The sequence below is a fragment of the Asparagus officinalis genome, chromosome 2 (genome assembly GCF_001876935.1).
Source record: "Asparagus officinalis chromosome 2, Aspof.V1, whole genome shotgun sequence".
Taxonomy (NCBI): Eukaryota; Viridiplantae; Streptophyta; class Magnoliopsida; order Asparagales; family Asparagaceae; genus Asparagus; species Asparagus officinalis.
Window position 1 is genome coordinate 10,091,972 of NC_033795.1, and position 23,561 is coordinate 10,115,532.

Genomic DNA, 23,561 nt, shown 5'->3' on the forward strand with positions numbered 1-23,561 from the left:
TCAACCAGCTATAAAGGCAAGAAATAAAAAGGAAGAAAATCAATGGGCAATCAATGGGGAATCAATGGGCAATCCCAAATATATTGCACAATCTGATGCTGATACGTTAACAAATATTGTGGTGTTGTTCGATGTATATCTCGAAAATAGCTTAGTTGGATCTTATCCTCCCCAGCAGGATCGAGTTAGTTTGTGAGTCGTTCTCGTAACTCGTCGATCAGTTAAGTGAGTTGTTGGTTCGGTCAGGCAACTGGGTAGACGGCCGAGCCGACTGCTAGGAGAGTTGCCTCGATTAGGAGTCGGGTGGATTCCCGAGGAGTCGTCTTGAAGATGAGGGGTCGACTACTTTCGTGCTTCGTGTCGGCTAAGACTGTTTGCTCTCGGCTAGGCTTTGGGCCGCTGAGTTAGTTTGGATCACGACTCTATTAGGTCTATGAAGGCAAGCTTCCAATACTTTCATCTGTAGATGGTAAATTACCATAACAGCTTCTATCAACACTATACATAGTCCTTACTATACTATTTGCTGAATAGGTTTTCAAAATTTTGGCTAAAGACCAATTATGATTACATCAGATACTTAGATGTTGGATACTTCATTAATTCGTATCTAATAAACTATTTGCTCAATCAACAAAAAGGAAACTGAACTACAAAAGGAAGCAAAATTAATGCAATTTATTATGACATTTAAGAACTGGTCTCTACTTTTTTGACCTATACCTAACCACATCAAATAAATTGCATTCATAAAAATTATTATCACAATGATTTGGGATTGGATCCTACTGATATTTTCCTCATTTTTTATTTTTTTACTGTATTTGTTTATAACATGATAATTTGTACAACAAAGTTGTATACTATTTATCAGAATGTACCTAAACTTCTGCCTAAATCAAATTTGTTATGCATAATTACGTGACCAACTTTTCTTCTTTTCTCAAAAAAAGAATAATATTCTCTTTTGCCCCTCTTTTGAGTTAAAAGAAAATCATAAACTTTATGTCGAGAATGAACATAGAAATCTGCTAAAGGGAAAGATATCACTTATTATTTGAACTTGAGTTAAAGAGAAAAACTATAAAAACAAACCTTCAATGTTCAGAAATCAGTCAATAAAATACGTGTCTTAAGTGGACAATAATGTTTCATATTGATTAATTATAATTGAAAAAAATCATCAATTAAAAGCACAGACTTGTGTCAGATTAAACTCAAACCAGTTGGCCAACTGCAATATTGGGCTCTCCGCAATCCCAGTTAATTCGAAAAAAAAGGAAAGGGGTTTCTTTATATTAGTCCATTAGACATTTAACTAATTTAATTTGGTCCCTGACATCATTGAAATTGTTACCAGATCCTCCAATTCTTGCAACTTGTCCCCAGATTAGTCCTTCAGTTCTTCAGTTAGGAGTAGCTGCAATGAGATATAAGAATATGGGGACCCAATAGCAATTTCATCATCCGAGGGACTGATTACAAAATAGTAAAGATGTAAAGGACTAATATAGATAAAACCCTAAAAAGAAAATCCACGTTCGCTTCAGTCGATAGTCGTCGGCTTCCCGCGTTTTCAGTGCGTAAAACTCTCTCTATTCCTGTTCCCCCCTCTCTCTTTATTACACAATTTAATTAAATTAAAATGATTTTTTTCTTTTTCTCTTTATTTTTTACCCCCAAAAACTTTCTCTTTCTTTCCTCAAAAATAGAAAACAAAAGCTCCAACCAAGAAAGAGGAGAGAGAGTTTGTTCTCTTATAGTAGATTTAGGGAGTTCTCGAGGGGGGGAAAAATCCCAAAAACGCCGGCCGATTCTCATCCCGAGATTTACCGCGGCAAGGTCGGATTTTGATGCAACTCCGGCCATCTCCGTGGCATTTCCCAACTGGGTTTCCAATTTCTTGGGATTTCATTCTCTCTCCTGAGAGCAATTTGAAATCTTTGGAGACCTCTGGCTTATCCAATTTTGATTCATTAATCAATCTCTATGATCCCCAGACAAAATTGTTCAAATTACTATTTTGGTCAGAATGATGGTTGAATCTTTTGCTGAGGATGAAGCTCAGGTGTTTGATATGATGCCCAGGTGACAAGGGGTCACCTCGGTTTGGGCCCTTATGGGCTGCATTTGCTCCAAAGGGATAAACAAAGATGAAATCCTAGCCGACATCGAATCCACCAAATCTTCACGGCAAGTCGCCACCCCATCGAAGGAAGTTGAGGGATCAACACCTGACGTGGAGGCAAATCCTGTACATAGGGCTGCACCCCCGAGGTCCCTATCAAAAAGAGTTTTAGACATTGTGTCTGTTCCAGTTGTCGCTGCCATCACGAGAGTGGCTAATGGGCACCAGAGGAATGTCACGGTTAACGCAGAGGAGCTAAACTCAAGAAATGGGGAAGTCGCCAATGGAGTTTCCACGGAGTATGTGATTGCTGGCTGGCCTTCTTGGTTGACATCGGTTGCTGCTGAGGCGATTAAAGGGTGGTTGCCTCGGAGAGCAGAGTCTTTCGAGAAATTGGATAAGGTCAAGTTTGATGCTTTTTGCTTGTTGTTGTGATTGAATTGCTATTGCATGCATATGAATTTAACTAGGACTTGTTCTCTACTAGTATGTTTAGTATATTTTGTACATGTTAAGACTATAAAGCTATAATCCTTAACACTCACCAGAACGTTGGAGTTTTGGTGTACCTAGCAGGGATCTTTGATTTGGTATCAGAACAACCTAAGTTCAAATCTTTCTAGCAACAAAGATACCGCTCCACGAGTACTGGTCTCAGCCAATGAAAAGGTGCTTAGCCTGTGAGGGCATTTTAGTGTACTATACTATAGCCCTTAACCATCATCACAACTTCAGAGTTTTGGTGCAGTGGCAGAGACATTTGAATGTATGATTTCTCATATTAGCGTAAATCTAACCTCTGAGCTTTCACCAGACACAATAATCACAAGTCTTTATCTTATGGTTTATAAAATTTGCGAAGATGCCATATTTTTTGCATTTGTCATCAGCTTTACCTTGTAGTCTTGTCGACAAGCTTATGAGTTAGCACCTTATGCATTAAAGTTAATATGTTCCTGCTATACTTACAATGTTAAGACACACATTTCTGCAACTACCACCATGTACAATAGCCAATAGGTATTCATTACTCTTTTGTATTGCAAATGGTACCCTTATGGCTTCTTGTTATCCAAATGAAAACTACTAGCTACAATATTAATATGTATAACTGGTGTGATAATCATGTGTAAACCACTGCCACTGCATTAAGAAACAATAACTCACGAGTTTTTTACGTGAGTAACGTGAATGTTAATTAGTGTGAGTTTGACCACCTGTTGGCGGTAATGGGGATGCACACTGATTGAGTTAAATGAATATCTCCAATGTTCACAATGCAAGCTGAGGATTGAACTTCAATTTATTATGATATATATCCAATATTCTTTTATGAGATAAGTATATGTCCAATATTTGCGAAGCAGTTTGGAAGTAGTCTTTTTTTTCTGCACTTTATTATTCTTGTCATTATTAAATGCCCAGAGAAACTGAATTTTATGCTATTGTCTTATGATATTTGGTGCTTTTTATATTTTGTTTCTGCCTACTTCGGTTCTTGCAAATTGACATGTTATGGTTAGTTAGTCTATAGGTACTGATTCTCTTTACCAAATTTGGAATTTATTCTACAGATTGGACAAGGAACTTATAGTAGTGTATACAGGGCCCGTGACCTTGAGACTGGAAAAATTGTTGCACTTAAGAAAGTGCGATTTGTTAATATGGATCCTGAGAGTGTGCGCTTTATGGCAAGGGAGATCCATATTCTTCGTAAACTTGATCACCCAAATGTTATTAAACTCGAAGGTATAGTTACGTCACGAGTCTCATGCAGCCTGTACCTTGTATTTGAATACATGGAGCATGATCTTGCTGGGCTGATAGCAACACCCGGTATCAAGTTCACTGAGCCACAGGTATATGCAGTTAAAGACAGTACACAAATTATTTTCTTCAAGATCTCACAACTTACTTATTTTACCTTATAAGGGTCTTTTTCCTTTTTTAAGTGTTAAAGTTACATGTTTGGTAAATTTTACTTATTTACGTATTCTTTTCTTGTAAGTATGAAAATAAAAGTTGGAATCTCCAACTAATGTGTTTGGTCCTTTTTAGTGCATGTTTGGCAAGTTACTTATTTCAACTTAGAAGTTAGTTTTACCTTATAGGGATCCAAAATCATGTTTGGCAAATGTTACTTACTTATTTTTTACTTACAAGTAACCAAAAAGTAAGTTGGGAAATCCCAACTTATTTTTTGGATCGTTATAAGTAGATTTACTAACTTATGGTAAAAGACTACTTTTCCCTCTAATATAATAAGTAAAAATAAGTAATAAGTTACTTATAAGGATTTAAGGAATAAGTATTAGCCAAACATGCCCTTAGAAGGTTTACTTGTTGGTGTTACAGGACTAGTTCGCCCTCTAACAAATCCAAAAACTCCATCCGATGTCCCTGGATCTGCAAACCCGTTCGATCATCGTCCAAAAACTCTCTCATATTTAAAGACTAGCTTGCCTCTACCAACTCTCCTTATTTTTTTACTCCCGTATTAGGGTTTTCAAAGATAAGTATTAAGGAACTTACAAGGTTTCACAAGATAAGGATTTGTCAAACATACTCTTAGTTTCTTCCCAGTTGAAATTATATTCATCTCAGTTCAATTGTCCTACGGTTTTCAGGTCAAGTGTTTCATGCAACAATTACTCAGTGGGCTTGATCACTGTCACAGTCGTGGGGTTTTGCATAGAGATATCAAAGGTTCTAATCTTCTAATTGATAGCAATGGAGTTCTTAAAATAGGAGATTTTGGCCTTGCTTCAGTTTTTGGTCCAGCGAAAAAACAACCAATGACTAGCCGTGTTGTAACACTATGGTATCGCCCTCCTGAACTTCTATTGGGTGCAACTGTGTATGGTGTGGCTGTTGATTTGTGGAGTTCTGGTTGCATTCTTGCAGAATTATTTGCTGGGAAGCCTATTTTTCCAGGAAGAAATGAGGTAAATCCCACCCATTTGATGGCCTAATATGCCTATATCATGCACACATAGTATTTGGAGCAAACAATACATTTCCTCACAGAAAGATTATCAATCATTGCATGGGTTCTTAAATACTTGGCTTAGTTTCATTTTGGTAACACAAAGGTACCCCTTTTACCCATTTTTTCACTTTGATAACCTAAAGTATTTATTTAACACTTTGATACCCTAAAGTTTAGATCCCATCTTACCTGGACACTCCTGTACAGATTTTGTTAGGTTTTCTTTTAATGTTTGAAAGATATATAATTTGCAACCTCGAGTTTATTTTTGAGATGGTGTTCTCGCATCTCCTATGAGAGCATGCATTAGATTCTAGGTTCAGTTTAAACTTGTTTTACTGCTTTAAACTTTTTTTGGCTAAAGTTGTCTTCATTATCTAGTCATTGATACCTAAACCTCTTTTAGGTTGAACAATTGCACAAAATTTTCAAGCTTTGTGGATCTCCAGCAGAGGACTACTGGAAAAAAGCAAACATTTCACAATCAACTATTTTCAGACCTCAACATCCATATCCACGTCGTGTTAATGAGACATTTAAAAAATTTCCTTCTTCGACTTTAAATCTATTGGATACACTACTTGCCATAGAGCCAGATGTAAGGGGAACAGCAACTTCTGCTCTTCAGAGTGAGGTCCGCTTTTTTGAATTTTTGTCACTAAGTTGTATTTTATGATTTTTGTATTGTAGCTAGGTAACCTGATACTGTAAACGTATAAATCCATAGGTGGGCCACTTCGAGGTGTTCACAATTTTCCTCCATAGTAGCCTTCTTTTAATGTTCTGAAGTTTTTTTAAGGCTAATTTACACTTAAATATCTCAAAGTTTCACCTACTTTTCACTTATATACCTGATCAGTTGTATTCTATCTCACTTAATGTGCCCTGAAATTTCCTCCGTTTAAATGTAGTAAACAATGTTAACTTTTTGGTAAAAAACAATAATATCCTTGGCTAAATAGTGTCACTATTTCTTTTCCAAAAAAACCAAGGGCATAAAAGTCCTAAAACTATCATCTGACAATCACACAGCTATATTTTAAGGAATATTCTAATGGATGTCTAAAAGAAGGTACTGATGTGCTACTTTTAAAAAACTTTAGGGTCTAAAAGTGCGACGAAATACATCTGAGGGTATAAAAGCACCAACTACCAAGTCTTCTTTGAAATATCTTCAACCCGGTTCTCATTCTTTATTGTACTCATCTTCTTGTGATTAATATGAAGTTACAATTTTTTTTTCCAGTTTTTCACTACAGAGCCTCTTGCTTGTGATCCTTCAAGTTTGCCTAAATATCCACCAAGCAAGGAGTATGATGCTAAGCTTCGAGACCAGGAATCTAGGAGGTACTACTTTTATGCATATATGCAAAACTTTATACTTGTTTCAGTCTCCATTCTTGGGGCTACTTCAGATGGAATCTGGACTGAAAGGAAAGAAATATTAGGGGAGCACATTTTAGCACATTAACTTGTGGATATGGAAGTTACTTTCATTTTATGTGGTTTAGGCAAATGCTTTATAGGACTTTCTGTCTTAAGAAGTGAGAGGCATTGGAGGTTTGAAGGAAAGATCGACGATCTATGGTGTTTTATTGTTTTATTGTGTTTCTCTAAGGACAAATGAGAAGGAAAGCACTGGTGGAAAATTGAGTGAATAACTATCGTCATACAGTCATATACTTAACCATACTCTATCAAGTTTCCATGTCTCGCACATGAAACTACAACAAAATCACCAATTTCTCTGGTTCACTTAGATGTAAAAAAGAGTTCATTTTTTCCCTCAAAAACAATATAACACTGCAATGTAACAGTCTAATAATTATTAACGCCAACCGACTTAAAATCATTTTGTTTGACAGGCAAAAGGCAGCAAGTAAAGTTGGGACAGCTGAAGCTGGTGGAAGAGGAGATTCCCAAGCACAACAACCACAAGATTACAGTACAGGAGTCCAGGTGCTCGTATATTACATTTCAAAGCTTACCTAAACTACTAATATGTGGCAAACCATAAGAAAAAGGGTTAATTGCAGAGACACCTCCTCCCTCTACTATGGGGTTTAGCCACTTATATCCTCTAAACTATTATATATTAATATTCACACCTCTGAAAACTCAAACAAGTTACTTTTGCTCTCAATTTAGAGGGCAATTTAGTCTTTGTTTTAGTTGACCTGAAGGCAAAAGGTAATTTACCATCACCTGATTCCCATGTGATATCTCAACCTAACGGGGGAAATAGTGTTGTCTGGCGATATGAAGTAGCTTCAGGGGCATAAATTATTTTATCCTCATAGTTTGAGGGGTGTAACTGCAATTAGACCAAGAAAAGGGATTAATTACAGATATCGTTAATTGAAAGTGTGTCACAACTGATTCAGTGGTTTACATAGATCAGAGCCACTATTTTTTCCATTCATTTATCCCTTTTATATGTGTTTGATACAGAAGAAACAAGCAAATATCAATTACTCCAGAGAGAATTACAATCTTGCCATTGAACCCCCTTCAGAAGATGGGTATCGGCACGCTGGAAGTACGATGCACCCTGGTGCATATGGAAACTCAAGAAGTAAGAATCCTAAGAATGGGGATCATCGGAATTTTCCTGGACGATCAGTAAGTACTTTGAAGACAAACAATGGTGCACAACTTAGAACACAGAGATCATATATAACTCAGCATGGAGATGCTGGAGACTTGGCAAGCTTTGCTGGCGTTTCGAGAAACACTGCAGGCTCGAGATACAATAGACCTGCTTCTAGCCACAGGAAAAATGATAGAGAAGGCAAGGATTTTACAGTGGTAAATTCTTTATTTCTTTCTTTATTACTTTTTTAATTTGTTCTTACAAGGAATTTCCTATTTAAAATTCTTCCCTGCAGCGTAATTTTTAAAGTTAAGCTCAATGTAGATAGTATCAAACTTGCTGTTTAGTCAGTTTTGAATTGTCTCTGAAGGTGTTCTGTTTGTCCAGCTCTAACGAACATTTCCCAGGAACCCTTTAGGGCTGTTGTCATATATAGACCCCCCAAATCTTTGTTAATTCTATATCAGACCTTGAATCTTCATATCTAAATGGGACCTGCAAATCTTTGTATTTGTTTGAAATGGGGGTACTATTTAGAACAAGTTAAAAGATTTTGTGTAAATTAAAAATATGGGGGTACTAAAAGAGAATAATGGATTTTGGGGTCTAGTGTAGAAATATAAAGGTTTGTAGCCTAATATAGAATACAAAGATTTGGGGGTTTAATATGACTAAAACCAACCCTTTAACTCTTAACTAACATCTTCCTTATTTTTCATTCTCTAGCTAACAACATACATCTCTTTGTCTCTCATCATATATCCTATAATTCAGGACCGTAATTTCCATTTTAAATCATGTTCTTCACTTTAGATCATTAGATATTGCATAAGCATACATAATTCACCAAAAAGAATTCTTGTTGGAATTGTGTTCTTATTATTTATTATTTTTCCATTTTAATCTTTTTACCTTTGGGTAAAGTGCAGATATACCCCATGTAGTGTCACGCAATTGTTGAAAGACCCCCTATAGTTCTAATTGTGGGGTTATACCCTTGAGTGAAATTTTTTACTCTTAAAAGAGTCAAATAAAAGTTTCATGGAGGCGGATAGACTCTCTGTAGTTCTATTGATGTGAATAGGTCTGCAATTGCTTCTTGTTTGACTCTTTCGCTAATTTTTTTTACTCTTAAAAGAGTCAAAAAAGTTCACCAAGGGGATTTATCCGTACTTAGAAAATAGTATGAGAGGTCAGTATGCACGAATAGAATTATAGGGGTCTATACGCAATTAACCCTTTTTTTATTCTGAATCTAGCTTACACACATCAACTAAAAATTACCATGTAAGATGACACTAAGGCCTCGTTTGGTACATGAGAATCTGAATCAAGTGAGAATGGAATGAAATAAGGAATGGAATGGAATAAGTGTGGGAATGGAATGCTCATTCCCATGCTCACATTTGGATGGGATTGGATGGGATTAGAGGATGAAGTGAGAATGACAATCTTTTTTATTTTTAGTATGGGTAAGTAATTACTAAGAAGCAATCAAGGCATATTTGAAATTTGTTTATATTATTTTATTCCCAATTTAGTGGGAATGCTCGCTCCCACCATCTCATAGGGAATGTTACATTCCCACATAAATGAGAAGTGGGTATGGGTTTTCTAGCTTCCAAAAAGAAGCTGCGTTTGGTAGGCATGAATGAAAATTGGGAACGAGTATTACATTCCCGTCCATTCCTATGTAATAAACGAGACGCAACAATCTCGACAGCAATCAGAGCATCGTCTTTATATCTGAATCTTTGGAGTGGGTTATGCTTTAGTTGATCAAAGATATCTTTTTTCCAGTATGAAAATTCAAGTTGGATGACTAATATGCATTCATGTTTCAAATTTTTGTAGGATTATGGAATTAAAAACAAGAGAATACACAATTCTGGACCCTTGATGGGTGCAGGTGGAAACATGGATAACATGCTCAAAGAGCACGAGAGGCAAATCCAACAGGCAGTAAGAAAAGCTTGCCTCGATAATAAAAAGACTTAGCAACACTACTGAGAAGAAACTTTTTTCTTATCAGCAGTTCAAGATGCCAGAGAGAAGAAACATAACAATCACAGGAATTGTAATTTCCTGTAGCTTGAAGTGCTCACATTGATCCTATTTGGAAAGTCTCTCTCAAACTGTAAATCTTGAATCCGTTCTCCCAATTGTAAATGTATGTTCTATATGAATTTTTGACAAGGGACTGATGATCTGTGTTCGAGGATGGTGACGGGGCTTTTTTTAAGTATACATGTACAGATCGAGGCGAGGATTAAACTGTGGAAAGCCAGATTTTTTTTTGGATAAGTAACAGGAATTTAAAGAAGTTGTGCTTACAAACTTTGTTAGTATATATCAAAAATTTCCTTTTCATTGTAGTAGATGGTTTATTTTATTTTCTATAACTGCTTCACAGTCATCAATTGTTTGATGTTCTGGCCACATAAGGTTATGGTTTGAGATCGACTGTGGAAATTTGTAACCATGTCTCAGTCCAAAACATCAAAATAAATAAATAAATAATAAATAAATAATAAAAAAAATAAAAACTTGAGGCAGGTTTCATGAACATAGATCATGTTCTCAGATCATCGATAAGTGCTCTAGAGTTATTTACGGTTAGTCTTGGTGACTTCAGCACTAACAAATAGCAACGGCAGCAAGCAAAGGATTATTTTATGTTTGCCAGTTGAAGGTTATGTTTTTGTTCCTTCTAAGGTTTTGGGTGAGTTTCTCGATTGGTTGTGATCAAATCTCAAACTCTGTATTTCGTCAAATTGCTAATGAAATGACTGCTAAGAATACCCTCTCCAAAGAAACATCATACCTTTTCAAATTTGATACTTACCAGATGCATAGAATTCGAATTGAGCAACATTTATACCAAAATTCAGGATGATATCACCCTAAAAAGTCCTGACAAATATCCTACAACATAAATAAACTGGATCTCACTACAGAATTTCCATTAAGAACATGAAAATCACATATGAGTTACGCAGGAAGCTGAGCAAACAGTCCTTGAATATAACCAACAATGCCTATAGAATTTAGTAACATTACAAAATATCCAGGTACACTAAAATCACATATAAAATTACATTTCTTTTTACCCCCATCAAATTTAACATTACAAGATATCGAAATGAAGATGTTTCACGGTAAATTATTTGTACAAATACAATCCCAACCGTTGTTCTACGGAGATGTGCATCAGCTGCTGCTACCAAATTGCTTCTGGATGTCCTGGAATGAAACAGTGGCAGATCCTCTCCTCTTAGCCTTCTGTTGTGAAGGATGTTCTTTCCAACCTGTCATGTATATGACCTGAAAAGATCACGATGGCATGGTTAAATATCGCAACAATGAAATGGAAATGTATTCATTTTAATTCTACTATGTTGATGGTGGTGATATATCTTACCTGAAAAGTTGCTGGTATGGTTCCATCCTCTGCTGCAAACATAGAGTCATAGATTGCAGCAGTAGCTAAAGCTGTCTCCCTCTTCAGGATCTGACTCAATCACAAAAAACTCGTTGGATAGTGCCGAAAGAAAGAAGTTACTGTACTTGGAGAACTCTGTCCAAGGACTGATTGACTATGATAATAGATCATACTCACATTACTCCTTTGAAGAAGGGCATTGGTCTCACCCATAGACCGCAAATGTTCTATCAGCTCCAAAGCTATGTCAAATCAAAATTGAAAGTAAACTAAGGGTGAAAAAGAGGAGTTTGACAATGGGTTAAATGTTTCTAGATTCTTAAAGTTCTCTTGGTTATTCAGGAATAACTTCCAAGTGAAGTTGTATAAATGTACTACACAAGGAGCTGTGTATCGAGTAATACAGCTAAGAAAAGAATAACTGACCACCCTTAGTAAATGAATGTAGCACCATAAGTAAATTTGATTAGTAAATTTCAGAATCTGATGCTCCTGGCAGTTACCACTATTATATCTGACAGTATATTCATCAACATCAACACCAGGAAGACTGAAGCCTGCCCTTATCAGAAGATTCCCCGCATCACGAACCTAAGGAATACAATTTCATGGCAATGAACAAAAGCTGATCACGGACCCGAGAGGACACTAAAAGATAATTTCTCTTTCTAACTAATTATGGTGTTAAAAAAATAGATTGTTTAGCAAAGTTTTTTTGAATATGAAGCCTCATGTAAGCATTAACAATTTTATACATCTCCATCCTGGAAATTTTTAGATGCATATCAAGACCAGATTTTAAATATAACACCAATGCATGCAAAAAATTAGCTTAGTTCAATACCACTTAAATTCCTACACTTGTGCAAAGGAACATAGAATATTTACATACAAAGCTTTCATATTTGAATCTCCAAATCGTACTCTTTCCTAATTCACCCTCCAAATAATATACAAACTCATTAGTTTATCTCTACGTTTAACTGTGGTTCGATTTCTAATTGAAAGAGGGAGAGATCTCTATTTTCTCTGTTATCCTCTTCCACCTTCAACCATAATCTATGAAAAGAATCTAATAAGAAATCTCATCTTCTTCCTCCTTCAACCACAATCCACCTAAATCTGGACTTTTATGAGGAAATGCAGATGATTGAAAATAGATAAATAAAGAAACCTAGAAAAATAGAAGAATGATTGTTAAGAAAGCACTTAAATTCTGCCCCATTACTAAGTAATTACATCTAAACTTCACAGCTAAAACTGCTACTTTTTCGAAAGCAAACAAAGGTTCATCATGTTTATAAATTGAGGTCAATATGCTATGTTAACTCATGGTTCATTTCAACCAGTTCAAAACAAAACATGTGAGTGAGAGAAGTTAGATTTCTACCGTGCACGTCATCTTATTTTAGCAATGATGTAATGCCACAAATAAAAGATCTGTAAGTTTCTTATACAACGCAAACTACAACACAAACAAAGCCTTTACCCCAAATTGAGCTACATGAAACCTATTCTTTCAGAGATGTTTAAATAATGATAATATTCGGTAACAAAAGAAAAGATTTTAAAAACTCCAATGAGCTCAAAGTGAACAAACTTTGCGGCAAGAGACATACTTGTGCCAGAGGAGATATTCGAGGACTGATGCCTCCTTCACGTTCCATATGAGCAATAGTGCATGCTATCCTTAGTTCTCTGCTCAAGGTACCCGGTAAAACCACAAGAAAAAATTAATTTGACATTCAATGATTCCAAAACACACAAGTGAGAAGACTATCACACATTTCACTGCAGGAAGGATTAAAACTACTCAGAAATAGATAGATAAAACTAACTTCAGAGTTTCTCCGCCAAGGATAGCAGCGAGAAACAGACCATCAGGCTTCAATGCCAACCGACTCTATCAAAATAGGAAATTACATTTCAGCACCTATGTACTATCAGCAAGAACGGTGGATACCGTCCATGAATTCAACAACTGATCTGAAGGAATAAAAAAACTACGCATAAAAAAGAAGGCAAGATGTCACCAGCTATGGTAAGAGCATACCTGTATCATGGCACCAGGAAGATCATTTGTCCAATGAAGCCCCAAACAACTGATTACCAATTCCAAAGAGCTTCAAAAGGAGAGGTCTGGTTAATTAATAGTGTTTATTATGTACACACTCATGAAATTTAACATATTCTCACAACAAAAGATTAGCTGCATAATACATGTGCACAAAGATGGTAAACATATCCAGACCTTTCTTTCAAAGGAAGAAATTCTTCATCTCCAACTAAATATGAAGTCTCTAGGTTTCCACTAGAGGAATCTGTATGCTTTAAATGCTTAACCATGTCAACTGATATATCCATCATGATAAGCTTTTCTATACCACCTGACATCAAGAAGTTTTTTTTATATCGGTCAAGGGAACATCAAAAACAACTTGCTACTTTGCAAAACATCAAGTTTCAGCCATTCAAAAATCCATCTCAGTGCCAATATTCATGATAATTGTGCTTCCATGCATGAAAGCAACTGCCAGTTATATGGTAAAACCAACCATTATCATTTATCGTTACAGATTAACAAGGATATGACATCGAAGCAACCAAATAATGTGTGGAATGAACTAGAGTCGTCAAGTGGAAATAAAATTACTTTCCAGTGTCAAAAATCTATGAAAATAAATTACTATTACTTTGCATGATAAGAGATACTTAACCATATATTATAGGAAGTAAGCAGTCATATAAGAGACATATATGAATATCTTAAGAACAAAAATCGTCACCAAGCAATCAGCTTGGACATGATAGTTGAAGACACAAGTTACTTTGAGACTATAATGCTGCTTGCGGCTTGCAATAACGCAATGGTACCTGTTTGAACAAAAAAATCCAGCAGAAACATTCTTTTGCAATCTACAGAAAAAATATAAAATCAAAGCATATACAAATTCAACTTACCACGCCCTCGTAGTAGGCGCCTGACAGCCTCTGAGGAACCTCCTAGACATAGTGCTGTAGGAAATGTTCTTTTGCAATCCTGAAAGTGTTAAATAGTTTAAATATTTAAAAATCAATTAAAATTCTAAACCAAAGCTGCATGTGGTCTAGATTAGCTAACAATCTTCTAGTGAAACAAAGGTTCCAAAATCCTAAAGGACAGAAGCAGCATCTCCAACTTATGCATAGTTCTCAAACTTCAAAAAGTTTACTAATTCCAATAGGGATTACAATCAAAAAAGTGCCTCTTATCCAACATAAACACAGTGTAGTTCCTTCATTAGGTCAATCGTTATCAATTTGTACTTAAGATATCTTTAATCTCTTATAGGAAAATTTTCATCCGTCTCGAATCTTAACAAAGGAATGGACTCACCAACTAATATGTGCAATTTAAGTGCTTAATATTTTCTTTTTGGTCTAGAAGAAAATGGAGCACATAGGTCGATCTCAGTGCAATACAACAAAATAAATGGGTCGATGAACGTCCAACAGTGACAAGACTATGAGTTACTTTGTCAATAATAAAACATTAGAATGGATGAATAACTGAATAAGGAAACCAACGATTACCCGCATCAATATTAGGGTATGTAATTATGATGTAGGATGCATAACGAATAAATTCATGGAGACATGTGACCTTCACGAGTCAAATGCGGATACAGATAAATTATTGACTTTCCCACAAAGAAACGCCCATATCTCCCAATCCGGAAGGCGGATTCTGACATAGTACATATGAAAATCACCTACCCCATCTCAACAACTTATATATATGATATGTCAGAATCCGCCTTCCGGATATAGGGATTTTTAGATCTCGTAAAAACCCCCAAAAAACCACCAAACGCAGCAAATAAAATCACACAAAATTTAACGTGGAAAACCCTCAACAGGGAAAAACCACGGGATCAAAATCAATCCACTATCACCTCCAAATTATAATCTTTTGCACAGATAAAGACTACCAAACCCTCTCTCTCTCTACACTTCTTTTTGCTTCTCTTTTTTTCTCTCTAACAATAGAAGGATATATATAGAGAAACCAAAACTCTATCTCTAGTCTAACTTCCTAATTAGAATAAGATTCAAACTCCCAATCATGATGGAACCCAAACTCCTAATCATGATAGATCTCTAACCTTATCTAATTCTCATGAAATTATACAAAGAATTAAAAACCATATCCCAATTTGGAGTTTGAGTAGATACTCAACATACCCTCCCTCGACGAAAAATCTCCAAGTGTCTCAACGACTTCAGAAAAACTCACTCTCTTTTTCTTGTTCTTCACCTCTCTCTTGTGGACAAGAGTTTGAGAAGAGTAATCTGTACCATTAACGGATCGCCCATCTAAATAGCAAATATGATTGCTATTCTTCCTCCCTCGCAAAATCAAATCACAATCTCTATACACATTGCATCACTCTCCTTCACCCACATACTTGTACCCACGTGATGCCATCTCACCTAGCGAAATTAAATTAGCACCACATGTCGGCACATATCTCACATGATGAAGAATTTCGACCTTCCTAGTGTGAAGCTTGAGGCGAACACTTCCAACACCTTCAACCTTCATCTTCTCGTTGTTTCCAACAATCACGTCGTCAAATTCTTCATCTGTCTTCAATGTGTTAAAATAATTCCCAGTGTGAAGCTTGAGGCGAACACTTCCAACACCTTCAACCTTCATCTTCTTGTTGTTTCCAACAATCACGTCGTCAAATTCTTCATCTGTCTTCAATGTGTTAAAATAATTTTTGTTGTTGCAAACGTGTATAGAGGCTGCAGAATCTAACACCCAAGTGTTACTCGCATCAGTACTTGTACTCTGCATCAATAAAACCACATCTTCATCACACACAACCACTGAGGAGTCCGTCTTCTTCCTATTTTCTTAAAGATTCATCTGTCTAATACTCTTCAAATCATCACGCATCTGAAAACATCTGAACTGAATGTGACCCTTCTCTCCGCAATAATAACACTCCTTTTCGCTGTCGTCTCGGGCCCGAGATTTTAACCTTCCTCGATAACTGTCACATCTCCCCGTACTCCTCCCTCGATTAGAACCTTCAAAAGCTAATGCACTCTCACCATCATTAGATGCGTTCTCCTTTCCCATCATTCTTTCATTCTCATGTAGGAGTGCTGTCACATCATCGAACTTCAAAGTCTGCTTACCTGCAATTATCGTCTGAACTAACGGCTTGTACGACTTCGACAAGAAAGACAATAGGAATAGCGCCTGCTCTTCTTCTTTAATCTTCTCATTAATATTCATAAGTTGGCAAACTAGCTGATTAAAGGCATTGATATGACCTTGAATTGCAGTACCTTTTTCCATCTTCAACGAATAAAGCTCTATCCTCAAACACAATCGGTTGGTCATCGACTTCGACGCATAAATCCCCTCAAGCCTTTCCCACAGCCCCCTTAGTGTGGTCTCTTACATAACATTGTACTTGATCTCGGGGGCGAATGCCAAACGAATTGTGCTAACCGTCCTCTTTTACATGGAACTCCATTCAACATCTTTCAATCCTTCAGGTTTTTTTTCCTTCAAAGCTTGATCAACACCCTACTGCACAAGAATATCTTGAACCGTGCACTGTCATACTGTAAAATTTTCTTGGCATTGAATAGCGGAATATCAAACTTCGGATCCGAAGAAGTCATCATCCTCTAACCACGATCAAAATTCAAATCAGTCCCTGTAGTGATTGAATTTGATAAAATCGACGTCAAAAACGAACTCAGCACGTCGAAAAACCCTAAGAACGACTCATGGATCACCGAAATCCGCCTCCAAATTCTCGATCAAAAGACAAATCAACATCAACCGTTGGATCTGTCGTTACTACAACACCATCGCTACAGTACCGTGAACAGTGTCACCACGAACAGTTCTTCCGCTACAGTACCGCGGTGAACAGTGTTGTTGCTACAGTTCCTTTGCCACCAATGTCGTTGCAAATCTCGAATCTTCACGAACCGCTGAACCCCTATCTGATACCACTTGTAGGGATTTTTAGATCTCGTAAAAACCCCTAAAAAATTACCAAACGCAGCAAATAAAATCACACAAGATTTAACATGGAAAACCCTCAACAGGGAAAAACCACGGGATCAAAATCAATCCACTATCACCTCCAAATTACAATCTTTTGCACGGATAAAGACTGCCAAATCCCCTCTCTCTCTACACTTCTTTTTTCTTCTCTTTTTTTTCCTCTAACAATAGAAGGATATATAGAGAGAAACTAAAACCATATCTCTAGTCTAACTTCCTAATTAGAATAAGATTCAAACTCCCAATCATGATGGAACCCAAACTCCTAATCATGATAGATCTCTTCCCTTATCTAATTCTCATGAAGTTATACAAAGAATTAAAAACTTTATCCCAACTTGGAGTTTGAGTAGATACCCAACACCGGATTGGAGATAATGGTCGTTTCTTTGCAGGCAAGTCAATAATTCATCCGTATCTACATTTGACTGGTGAAGGTCCCATTTTTCATGAATTTGCTCGTTATGCATCCTACATCAAATTGCCATTATGGAAGATTTGTATAAGTTCTAGCAAGACAAAAGGAAAGCTTCTTTCAAAATGAAATTTTTACTGTTTTCTCAAGCACTTATTCTGTGTTTTTATTAAAAAGTTATTTTTACATCCTTCTATTTAGAAGCAAGTCATAACCGCTTTTATCAAAATTTGTTCTTGGAGCTCCCCAGTTATGTTTTGGCATTATGGATATAAACTAATACAGCTAAATGAAATCACAGCAAATACGACTTTAAATGATAAAAAGATGAATTTGATTAAAAAAAATACCGTTCCAAATTACCTCTAGGCGATCTAGGAGATTCTCAGCAACGGAGTCGACGAACTGATCCTTGCCCCTCATCAACCACGCAGCTCGATCCCTCTAAAAAACGCAATGGCTATTAACAGAAAAGATCGCATCTTTAGTGAAAATTTTAGGAATAAAGAGGGAAGGGACCTGTTTCCTCTTGAGATCTCGATCGAAGACTTTGAGTCGAGAGCTTTGGAATTCATCGCCATCATCAGTGCTGAAAGAAGAGAGGAGAGAGAAGAGGGGATTATTAGGATTTCTCTTTCTTCCTAATTTTCGAGCTAAGGCTTTCCTCAAACCCAGCATCATCACTGAAGTAGAGAGAGAGAGAGAGCGCTATCGATTTGGAGGAGCGAGGGGTTTAAAAAGTGATGGGATTTGGGTTTGTTTGCAGGTTAGGCCCCTAAAATTTCAACCCTCTCCAAATTTGACACCTTAAAAATTTGTCGTGGCAATTTAATAACCCAAAGTTTTCAAACCGACGTCAATTTAACAATTTGATACCGCCAAAACCCTAACTTTATTCCTCGGTTTTCCCGAACTCAAGAAACTGAAACCTGGCAAGAAATTACTCGCATTCACTTTTCTAAGCCGATATTCTTGAACAAAATTAATGTCGACTTCTTTGAGCTTTGGAGTATTAAATTGTCAAAATAGACTTTCACGGTGTCAGAGTTATAAAGGTTGAAATTTTAGGGTATTAGAGTGAAAACCAACCCATTTCCAAATTTATTCGTAAAAGACGACCTATTTGAAACTTATTTGTTAAAAACAACCCAGTTTCAGCCAACTGGCTGAAAGTAGGTCGTTTTTGGCGAAAAAAATACCAAACTTCACGGGACTGGCTGAAACTAGATCGTTTTTTGCGGAAAAAATATCAAACTTCATGGGACTTCAAGTCCCGTGAAGTTGGCTGAAACTGGGTCGCTTTTGGCAAATAAGTTTCAAAGAGGTCGTTTTTTACAATTATTTTTGAAAATGGGTTGCTTTGCAAAATTTGTCCTTTTGCAAATTTTGGTATTTTATAATTAAAAAAAACTTACACGTAACTTAATTTTATTCTTAAGAAAGAACGGACAATCATTGTTAACGAGAATTGAAGTCTACAAACATGATAGTTTACCAAAATTACCAATTAAATTTAAATCATAAAAGAAAGGTAAGCAGAAATTTGAAACTTTGTGTCCAAAATATTCAGAAAATTTCAGCAGCAGCAGCCATGACACATTGCAACTTAACAATTTCAGCTGAAAACATAGCAAACGTTTCAGAAGAACTTTTCATATTATTAATAAAGAGAGTAAAGGAGAAGACACGTTCAAAATATATACTACCGCTCCTGCATGTAACGCAAATCTCACCGTTTGAATTGGATATGTTTCTCACTTATATAATTCTGATGAATTAGAACATATAAAGATAAAGATATGAGGGCAGTTTAGTCAGTCTCGGAACGTATCCTGGCAAACTTAGCCAGGGTACTGATTTTAACTTGGAAGAAATAAATACCTTTTAATTTGACAAAAATCTATATACATGACAGTTATGCAGAACCCCAAGTATGCAAATTGTGGTCGTCTCGCAAAATCCTATGTGGTTTTTGAAAACAAGCACGAAACAAACTTCCATCAGGGAACCAAATCAGATAGAAGTTGCGAAACGACGAGAGGGAACCACAGTTCATCTGATATGGTCCACCAATGTTCATGTCATCTGATATGAGGGAGACACAGCTAATACCAGAACAAAGCTGAACAGTTTCGATATAGTAATGAGCTCAATAAACTATAGAGCACTGTGATGTAATTTACTCAAGATTATATCCCGAAGCAGATTAAACTCGCTAAACATTCCATAAGGCATTTCACATCAATGAGAAACACTCCACTAATAATAAGAGAATATTACATCTTTTAACTGGAATATTCTAAAAGAATGCGATCGCATCCAGCCCAAGAATTACAAATGATAATAGTTGAAAAGTTGAAATAAATTGGGTTTACATTGTATACACATTTTAATCTCAATAAGCCGTGCTTATATACATGGGTTGAGCTGTGGTTCTGTCGAAACCTAAGCGTCCATTAACTAACTGAAACTTAAATTAGGTCAGGGCAATGCTAGTTTTCGTTCTCGAGAGCCTCCATGACACCCTCATTGGCTTATTCCACAATCAGAGAGAAATTTCAGGTATTTCGACTCAAGCTTGCTGTATTCACTGGACATCTTTTCAGAACAGGCAGGAGAATGATCTTCCTCAAAGGGATCCTACAGTGGTAGGAAGTTCAATATATAGGTCTTAGCAACAAGTTTCATGTTTTTCAAACACAACATTTTTAAGGGTTAATTAATTGCAGATACACCCCTTGTATTATGGCTATTTAGATACATATACCCCATAAACTATTTATTAGCACTGCCACCCCTTAAATCTCACCGCACTGCTTTTCTGCCCTCAATTTGGAGGGCACTGCAGTATTTTTTTTTCAGTGGAACTGAGGGCAACAAGTACTTTGCCTTCTGTGACATCCACATGCAACACAAGGAGTGTATCTGCAATTAACCCCATTCTTAAAAGTGACAAAAACCAAGAACAAGACAACCCAAAAAAGAAACAGAAAGAATTAACATACACTTCCGGCAAAGTCTTTGGCAGAGATAGTATCAGGAGTATCTGATACCATGTCATCATCAAGAATAGTTCTCCACCTATCTGTTCTCAATTCACAGTGAGGTGCCTCAGATTTGTTTGTTACTCGACCTTTTGTTTTCTTCATAGCTTTACCTAGGAATGCGTTGATTAAAAAACAGATGCATAATGCTACGAGAGGAATCAGAAGGAGAGGATAACCACAGGGTTTGGCCTGATAATAAAAAACACAAATCTCTTAACAATTAAGTTACTTCTGTAAACAATTTCTGAAATATCTATTTGGAAGAATCTAATAAAAACTAAGGTTAAATTCATTGAGATGCAATTTATCAACAAAATGACTTACAATTTGTGAGTGATAAGAGGACAGCTTGGATAGAACTTTCTGGCTTGCATGTGTCCATTGGATATTTGAAAGAGTTCTCCATCTACCGAGTGCTGGATCACATAGATTGCCTGGCTCCTGCATATTAATCCAAAAGATTTAAGTATTGAAGTTCAAAGTTACTAAGATAACCCTTCTATTCCAATGAAAGAGCAAAGAGACTTGGAATTAACTAATTGTTTACTCATAACCCAAGGCAAAGTGATATTTTGATTTCTGACATATACAAGAAATAAGATGCTCTTATGACCATGCTATTGCTATGTCAAAAAACAGACATATCGTGAGAAAAATTACCAGAGAAACAGCATAAGAACAGAATCTTATGAATTTACTAATCGAACTAATTGACTGAGATGCTATTTCATAGAATATTATATCTAAAAACAATTCCAACATGTCCTCCAGATTATTTTGCTTGGAATATATTTTCACATTTAGCAGACAACAAAAATTAAAAAAATGCATTAAGGAGACTACCAATTCTCAGTAGCCAAATTCTAAAAGTTGGTTTAAACTTTCACAATTCGTCAGGAACTTTTACTAGAATAAGAAAGACCATCAAATCTCTCAAACATATGATACAAAAGATGTCAACAATGATGGAGCATATTTTCAGGAAAATAAAAAAAAGAAGTGTTTTTTAAGGAGAGGAAAAATGAAGTGTTGAAGCCATCTTCTAGATAGAGAATCATAAATTTATAAGATCTTAAAGTCTTACCATGTCAAATTTTTCTGAACGAATTGGTATATTTAGCCTTTCACTTTCAAAAATAATGTCAATGTTGACTACGTTATCATTTTCTGCAGCAATTTCAAGTATGGATACTCCATATCGTCTTGAAATTGATGTCAACGTTTCTCCCCTAACAATGAAACATTTCAACATTAAGCACATTTTGTGCAAGATTGAGTCCAGATGTTAGCTACTCACACATACTTATATAAAAAAGAGACATATATATATATAGAGAGAGAGAAATGGAGAACCTTGGTACCAAATTGCTTAAAGCAACTTGGTAGTGATGTGGCCTAATCTTGCCAGTTGCCCCTACATCACACCTCGAAGATAGAGCCTCAACCACCCTTCACTAACTTCAATGTAGATGTAAGGACAAGATTAGGCCACATCACTACCAAGTTGCTTTAAGCAATTTGGTACCAAGGTTCCAGTGTATATACACACACATTTCGATTATCGAGATGAACAATCAACAAAAACATACCCTTTGACAATGTGAACTAAAGGGGGGCCAGTTGAGCATTTTCTTACTACCAGCCATTGTGCTTGGAGAAGTTTCCATCTCTAAACATAAACAGATCAAATGCAAACAACGATCAAAGCAAATAAAAACAAAACTTCATAAATCAAGAAGCATTTACCTATAGATTCCTTCAGTCCCACCCAAAAAAAGAAAACATTCCATAGCATAGATACATTAATAGCAGCACATTATTTGCAGAAGGGCACAGTATTAGCGACAAGTATTCTTCAAAATTTTCGGTTCTGAAGCACTAAATAAGATAAACCAATGGCCAGCTTGCACCATTATTTTTGGGGAGAGCCAGTTTCATGAACAATTTACTAAATAATTTTTATTTTTTAAAACTTCAACATCAATTTCAACATGGTTTAGTGAAAAAGAAATTAATAGTCATAGTGAAATTGTTAACTGCAATAAGCCTACTTCGATGTTTTCTTCTTCAAAGAACAGGGATAATTAATTGTATGATATTTCAATAAAGTAGTCTATTTCATGTTGCTCCCATTTTAGGAAGTTTTGCACCAAATATCTCTGAAACTTTTAATCTAAACATGATCAAGCTTGCAAAGACAACCACCACAGCTTCATCTCGTTCGCTTTCGATTCGTTTGGTTTCCTTGCAGCTGATGCGGTGGAGTTCCTAAGGTACAGAAATTCATGAATAAGAATGTGGCGACAGCAGGCTCCGCTGAGTATGTGTTTCGTAGGTTGGGTTTTGCAATTCAGAAAGGATTAGTGACGCAGCTTATTGTCCACTTGTCATCATCACATGTGTAATTGTTTATCGCATTAATATCAAGAGAAAAACAAAACAAAATAAAAAAAGAGAAACGGAGGATTTGAAATCAAAAAAAAATCTAAACTATGCAAAAAAAAAATAATCCAACTTCCATAAACCCAAAACCAATATAACCCTAAAAACTTCCATAGACTAATATAAGCTATTTGGGCAACATTTATTGGTCAATAGGACTGAAATGGGGAAAAAATTTTGGGCTTTAGGGTCAGAAAAAGAAGGAGAGGAATTTGGGGGCTGGTCTACAATCTTACTACTGCAGTGTGAATGAGATACTTCTTCAGAGAACTCCTCTTCGCCTTCCAAACGTCCAAGCTCAAATTTCTGAAACAATGGCAAGTAAATTTGAGTCAATTTGAGAGAGAGAGAGAGAGAGAGAGAGAGTCTGACCTGCATTGGACTTTGACAAGTCTTGCTTCCATCGCAGCAGAAAGGCCTGAGACG

The 23,561-nt window shown here is 36.2% G+C and overlaps 3 protein-coding genes across 7 annotated transcripts; 1 reads left to right on the forward strand and 2 right to left on the reverse strand.

Annotated features, from left to right (window-relative positions):
* Positions 1,618 to 10,088, forward strand: LOC109830204 (probable serine/threonine-protein kinase At1g09600). 4 transcript variants are annotated; one of them, XM_020397394.1, is made up of 8 exons: positions 1,618 to 2,530; positions 3,703 to 3,987; positions 4,756 to 5,073; positions 5,524 to 5,751; positions 6,364 to 6,464; positions 6,983 to 7,076; positions 7,569 to 7,908; positions 9,565 to 9,703. In XM_020397394.1, the coding sequence occupies exons 1-8, from the start codon at positions 2,120 to 2,122 to the stop codon at positions 9,576 to 9,578; spliced, it is 1,791 nt and encodes a 596-aa protein (XP_020252983.1). In that variant the 5' UTR covers positions 1,618 to 2,119; the 3' UTR covers positions 9,579 to 9,703. The 4 variants fall into 4 exon arrangements, with proteins under 4 accessions (XP_020252983.1, XP_020252982.1, XP_020252981.1 ...); XM_020397393.1 differs by having other exon boundaries at positions 1,620 to 2,530; positions 7,572 to 7,925; positions 9,565 to 10,088; XM_020397392.1 differs by having other exon boundaries at positions 1,623 to 2,530; positions 7,569 to 7,925; positions 9,565 to 10,088.
* On the reverse strand, positions 10,917 to 18,435 carry LOC109830205 (putative methyltransferase At1g22800). Its single transcript, XM_020397396.1, has 11 exons — positions 18,166 to 18,435; positions 18,010 to 18,090; positions 14,114 to 14,192; positions 13,404 to 13,539; positions 13,206 to 13,275; positions 12,991 to 13,055; positions 12,772 to 12,850; positions 11,656 to 11,743; positions 11,330 to 11,394; positions 11,132 to 11,221; positions 10,917 to 11,034 (listed from the first exon to the last, which is right to left on the reverse strand). Exons 1-11 carry the CDS (start codon positions 18,325 to 18,327, stop codon positions 10,921 to 10,923), a joined length of 1,029 nt encoding a protein of 342 aa, XP_020252985.1. The 5' UTR covers positions 18,328 to 18,435; the 3' UTR covers positions 10,917 to 10,920.
* Positions 19,888 to 23,561, reverse strand: LOC109830206. 2 transcript variants are annotated; one of them, XM_020397397.1, is made up of 7 exons: positions 23,508 to 23,561; positions 23,372 to 23,441; positions 22,283 to 22,362; positions 21,778 to 21,922; positions 21,018 to 21,134; positions 20,652 to 20,882; positions 19,888 to 20,286 (listed from the first exon to the last, which is right to left on the reverse strand). In XM_020397397.1, exons 1-7 carry the CDS (start codon positions 23,537 to 23,539, stop codon positions 20,173 to 20,175), a joined length of 789 nt encoding a protein of 262 aa, XP_020252986.1. In that variant the 5' UTR covers positions 23,540 to 23,561; the 3' UTR covers positions 19,888 to 20,172. The 2 variants fall into 2 exon arrangements, with proteins under 2 accessions (XP_020252986.1, XP_020252987.1); XM_020397398.1 differs by lacking the exon at positions 21,778 to 21,922.

Excerpts from the sequence above, each read along its gene's own strand:
- LOC109830204 (XM_020397392.1), top strand. The coding sequence starts at position 2,120 with ATGGGCTGCATTTGCTCCAAAGGGATAAACAAAGATGAAATCCTAGCC. Across the intron at positions 2,531-3,702 it reads CTTTCGAGAAATTGGATAAG|ATTGGACAAGGAACTTATAG; the intron begins GTCAAGTTTGAT and ends TTTATTCTACAG. Across the intron at positions 7,926-9,564 it reads AAGGCAAGGATTTTACAGTG|GATTATGGAATTAAAAACAA; the intron begins GTAAATTCTTTA and ends AAATTTTTGTAG.
- LOC109830205 (XM_020397396.1), bottom strand. The coding sequence starts at position 18,327 with ATGATGCTGGGTTTGAGGAAAGCCTTAGCTCGAAAATTAGGAAGAAAG. Across the intron at positions 13,540-14,113 it reads GCGCCTACTACGAGGGCGTG|GTGGTATAGAAAAGCTTATC; the intron begins GTAAGTTGAATT and ends TCTTGATGTCAG. Across the intron at positions 11,222-11,329 it reads CCCTTCTTCAAAGGAGTAAT|ATCCTGAAGAGGGAGACAGC; the intron begins GTGAGTATGATC and ends TGATTGAGTCAG.
- LOC109830206 (XM_020397397.1), bottom strand. The coding sequence starts at position 23,539 with ATGGAAGCAAGACTTGTCAAAGTCCAATGCAG. Across the intron at positions 23,442-23,507 it reads CTTGTCAAAGTCCAATGCAG|AAATTTGAGCTTGGACGTTT; the intron begins GTCAGACTCTCT and ends CCATTGTTTCAG. Across the intron at positions 21,923-22,282 it reads TTAGTTCACATTGTCAAAGG|GGGAGAAACGTTGACATCAA; the intron begins GTATGTTTTTGT and ends TTTCATTGTTAG.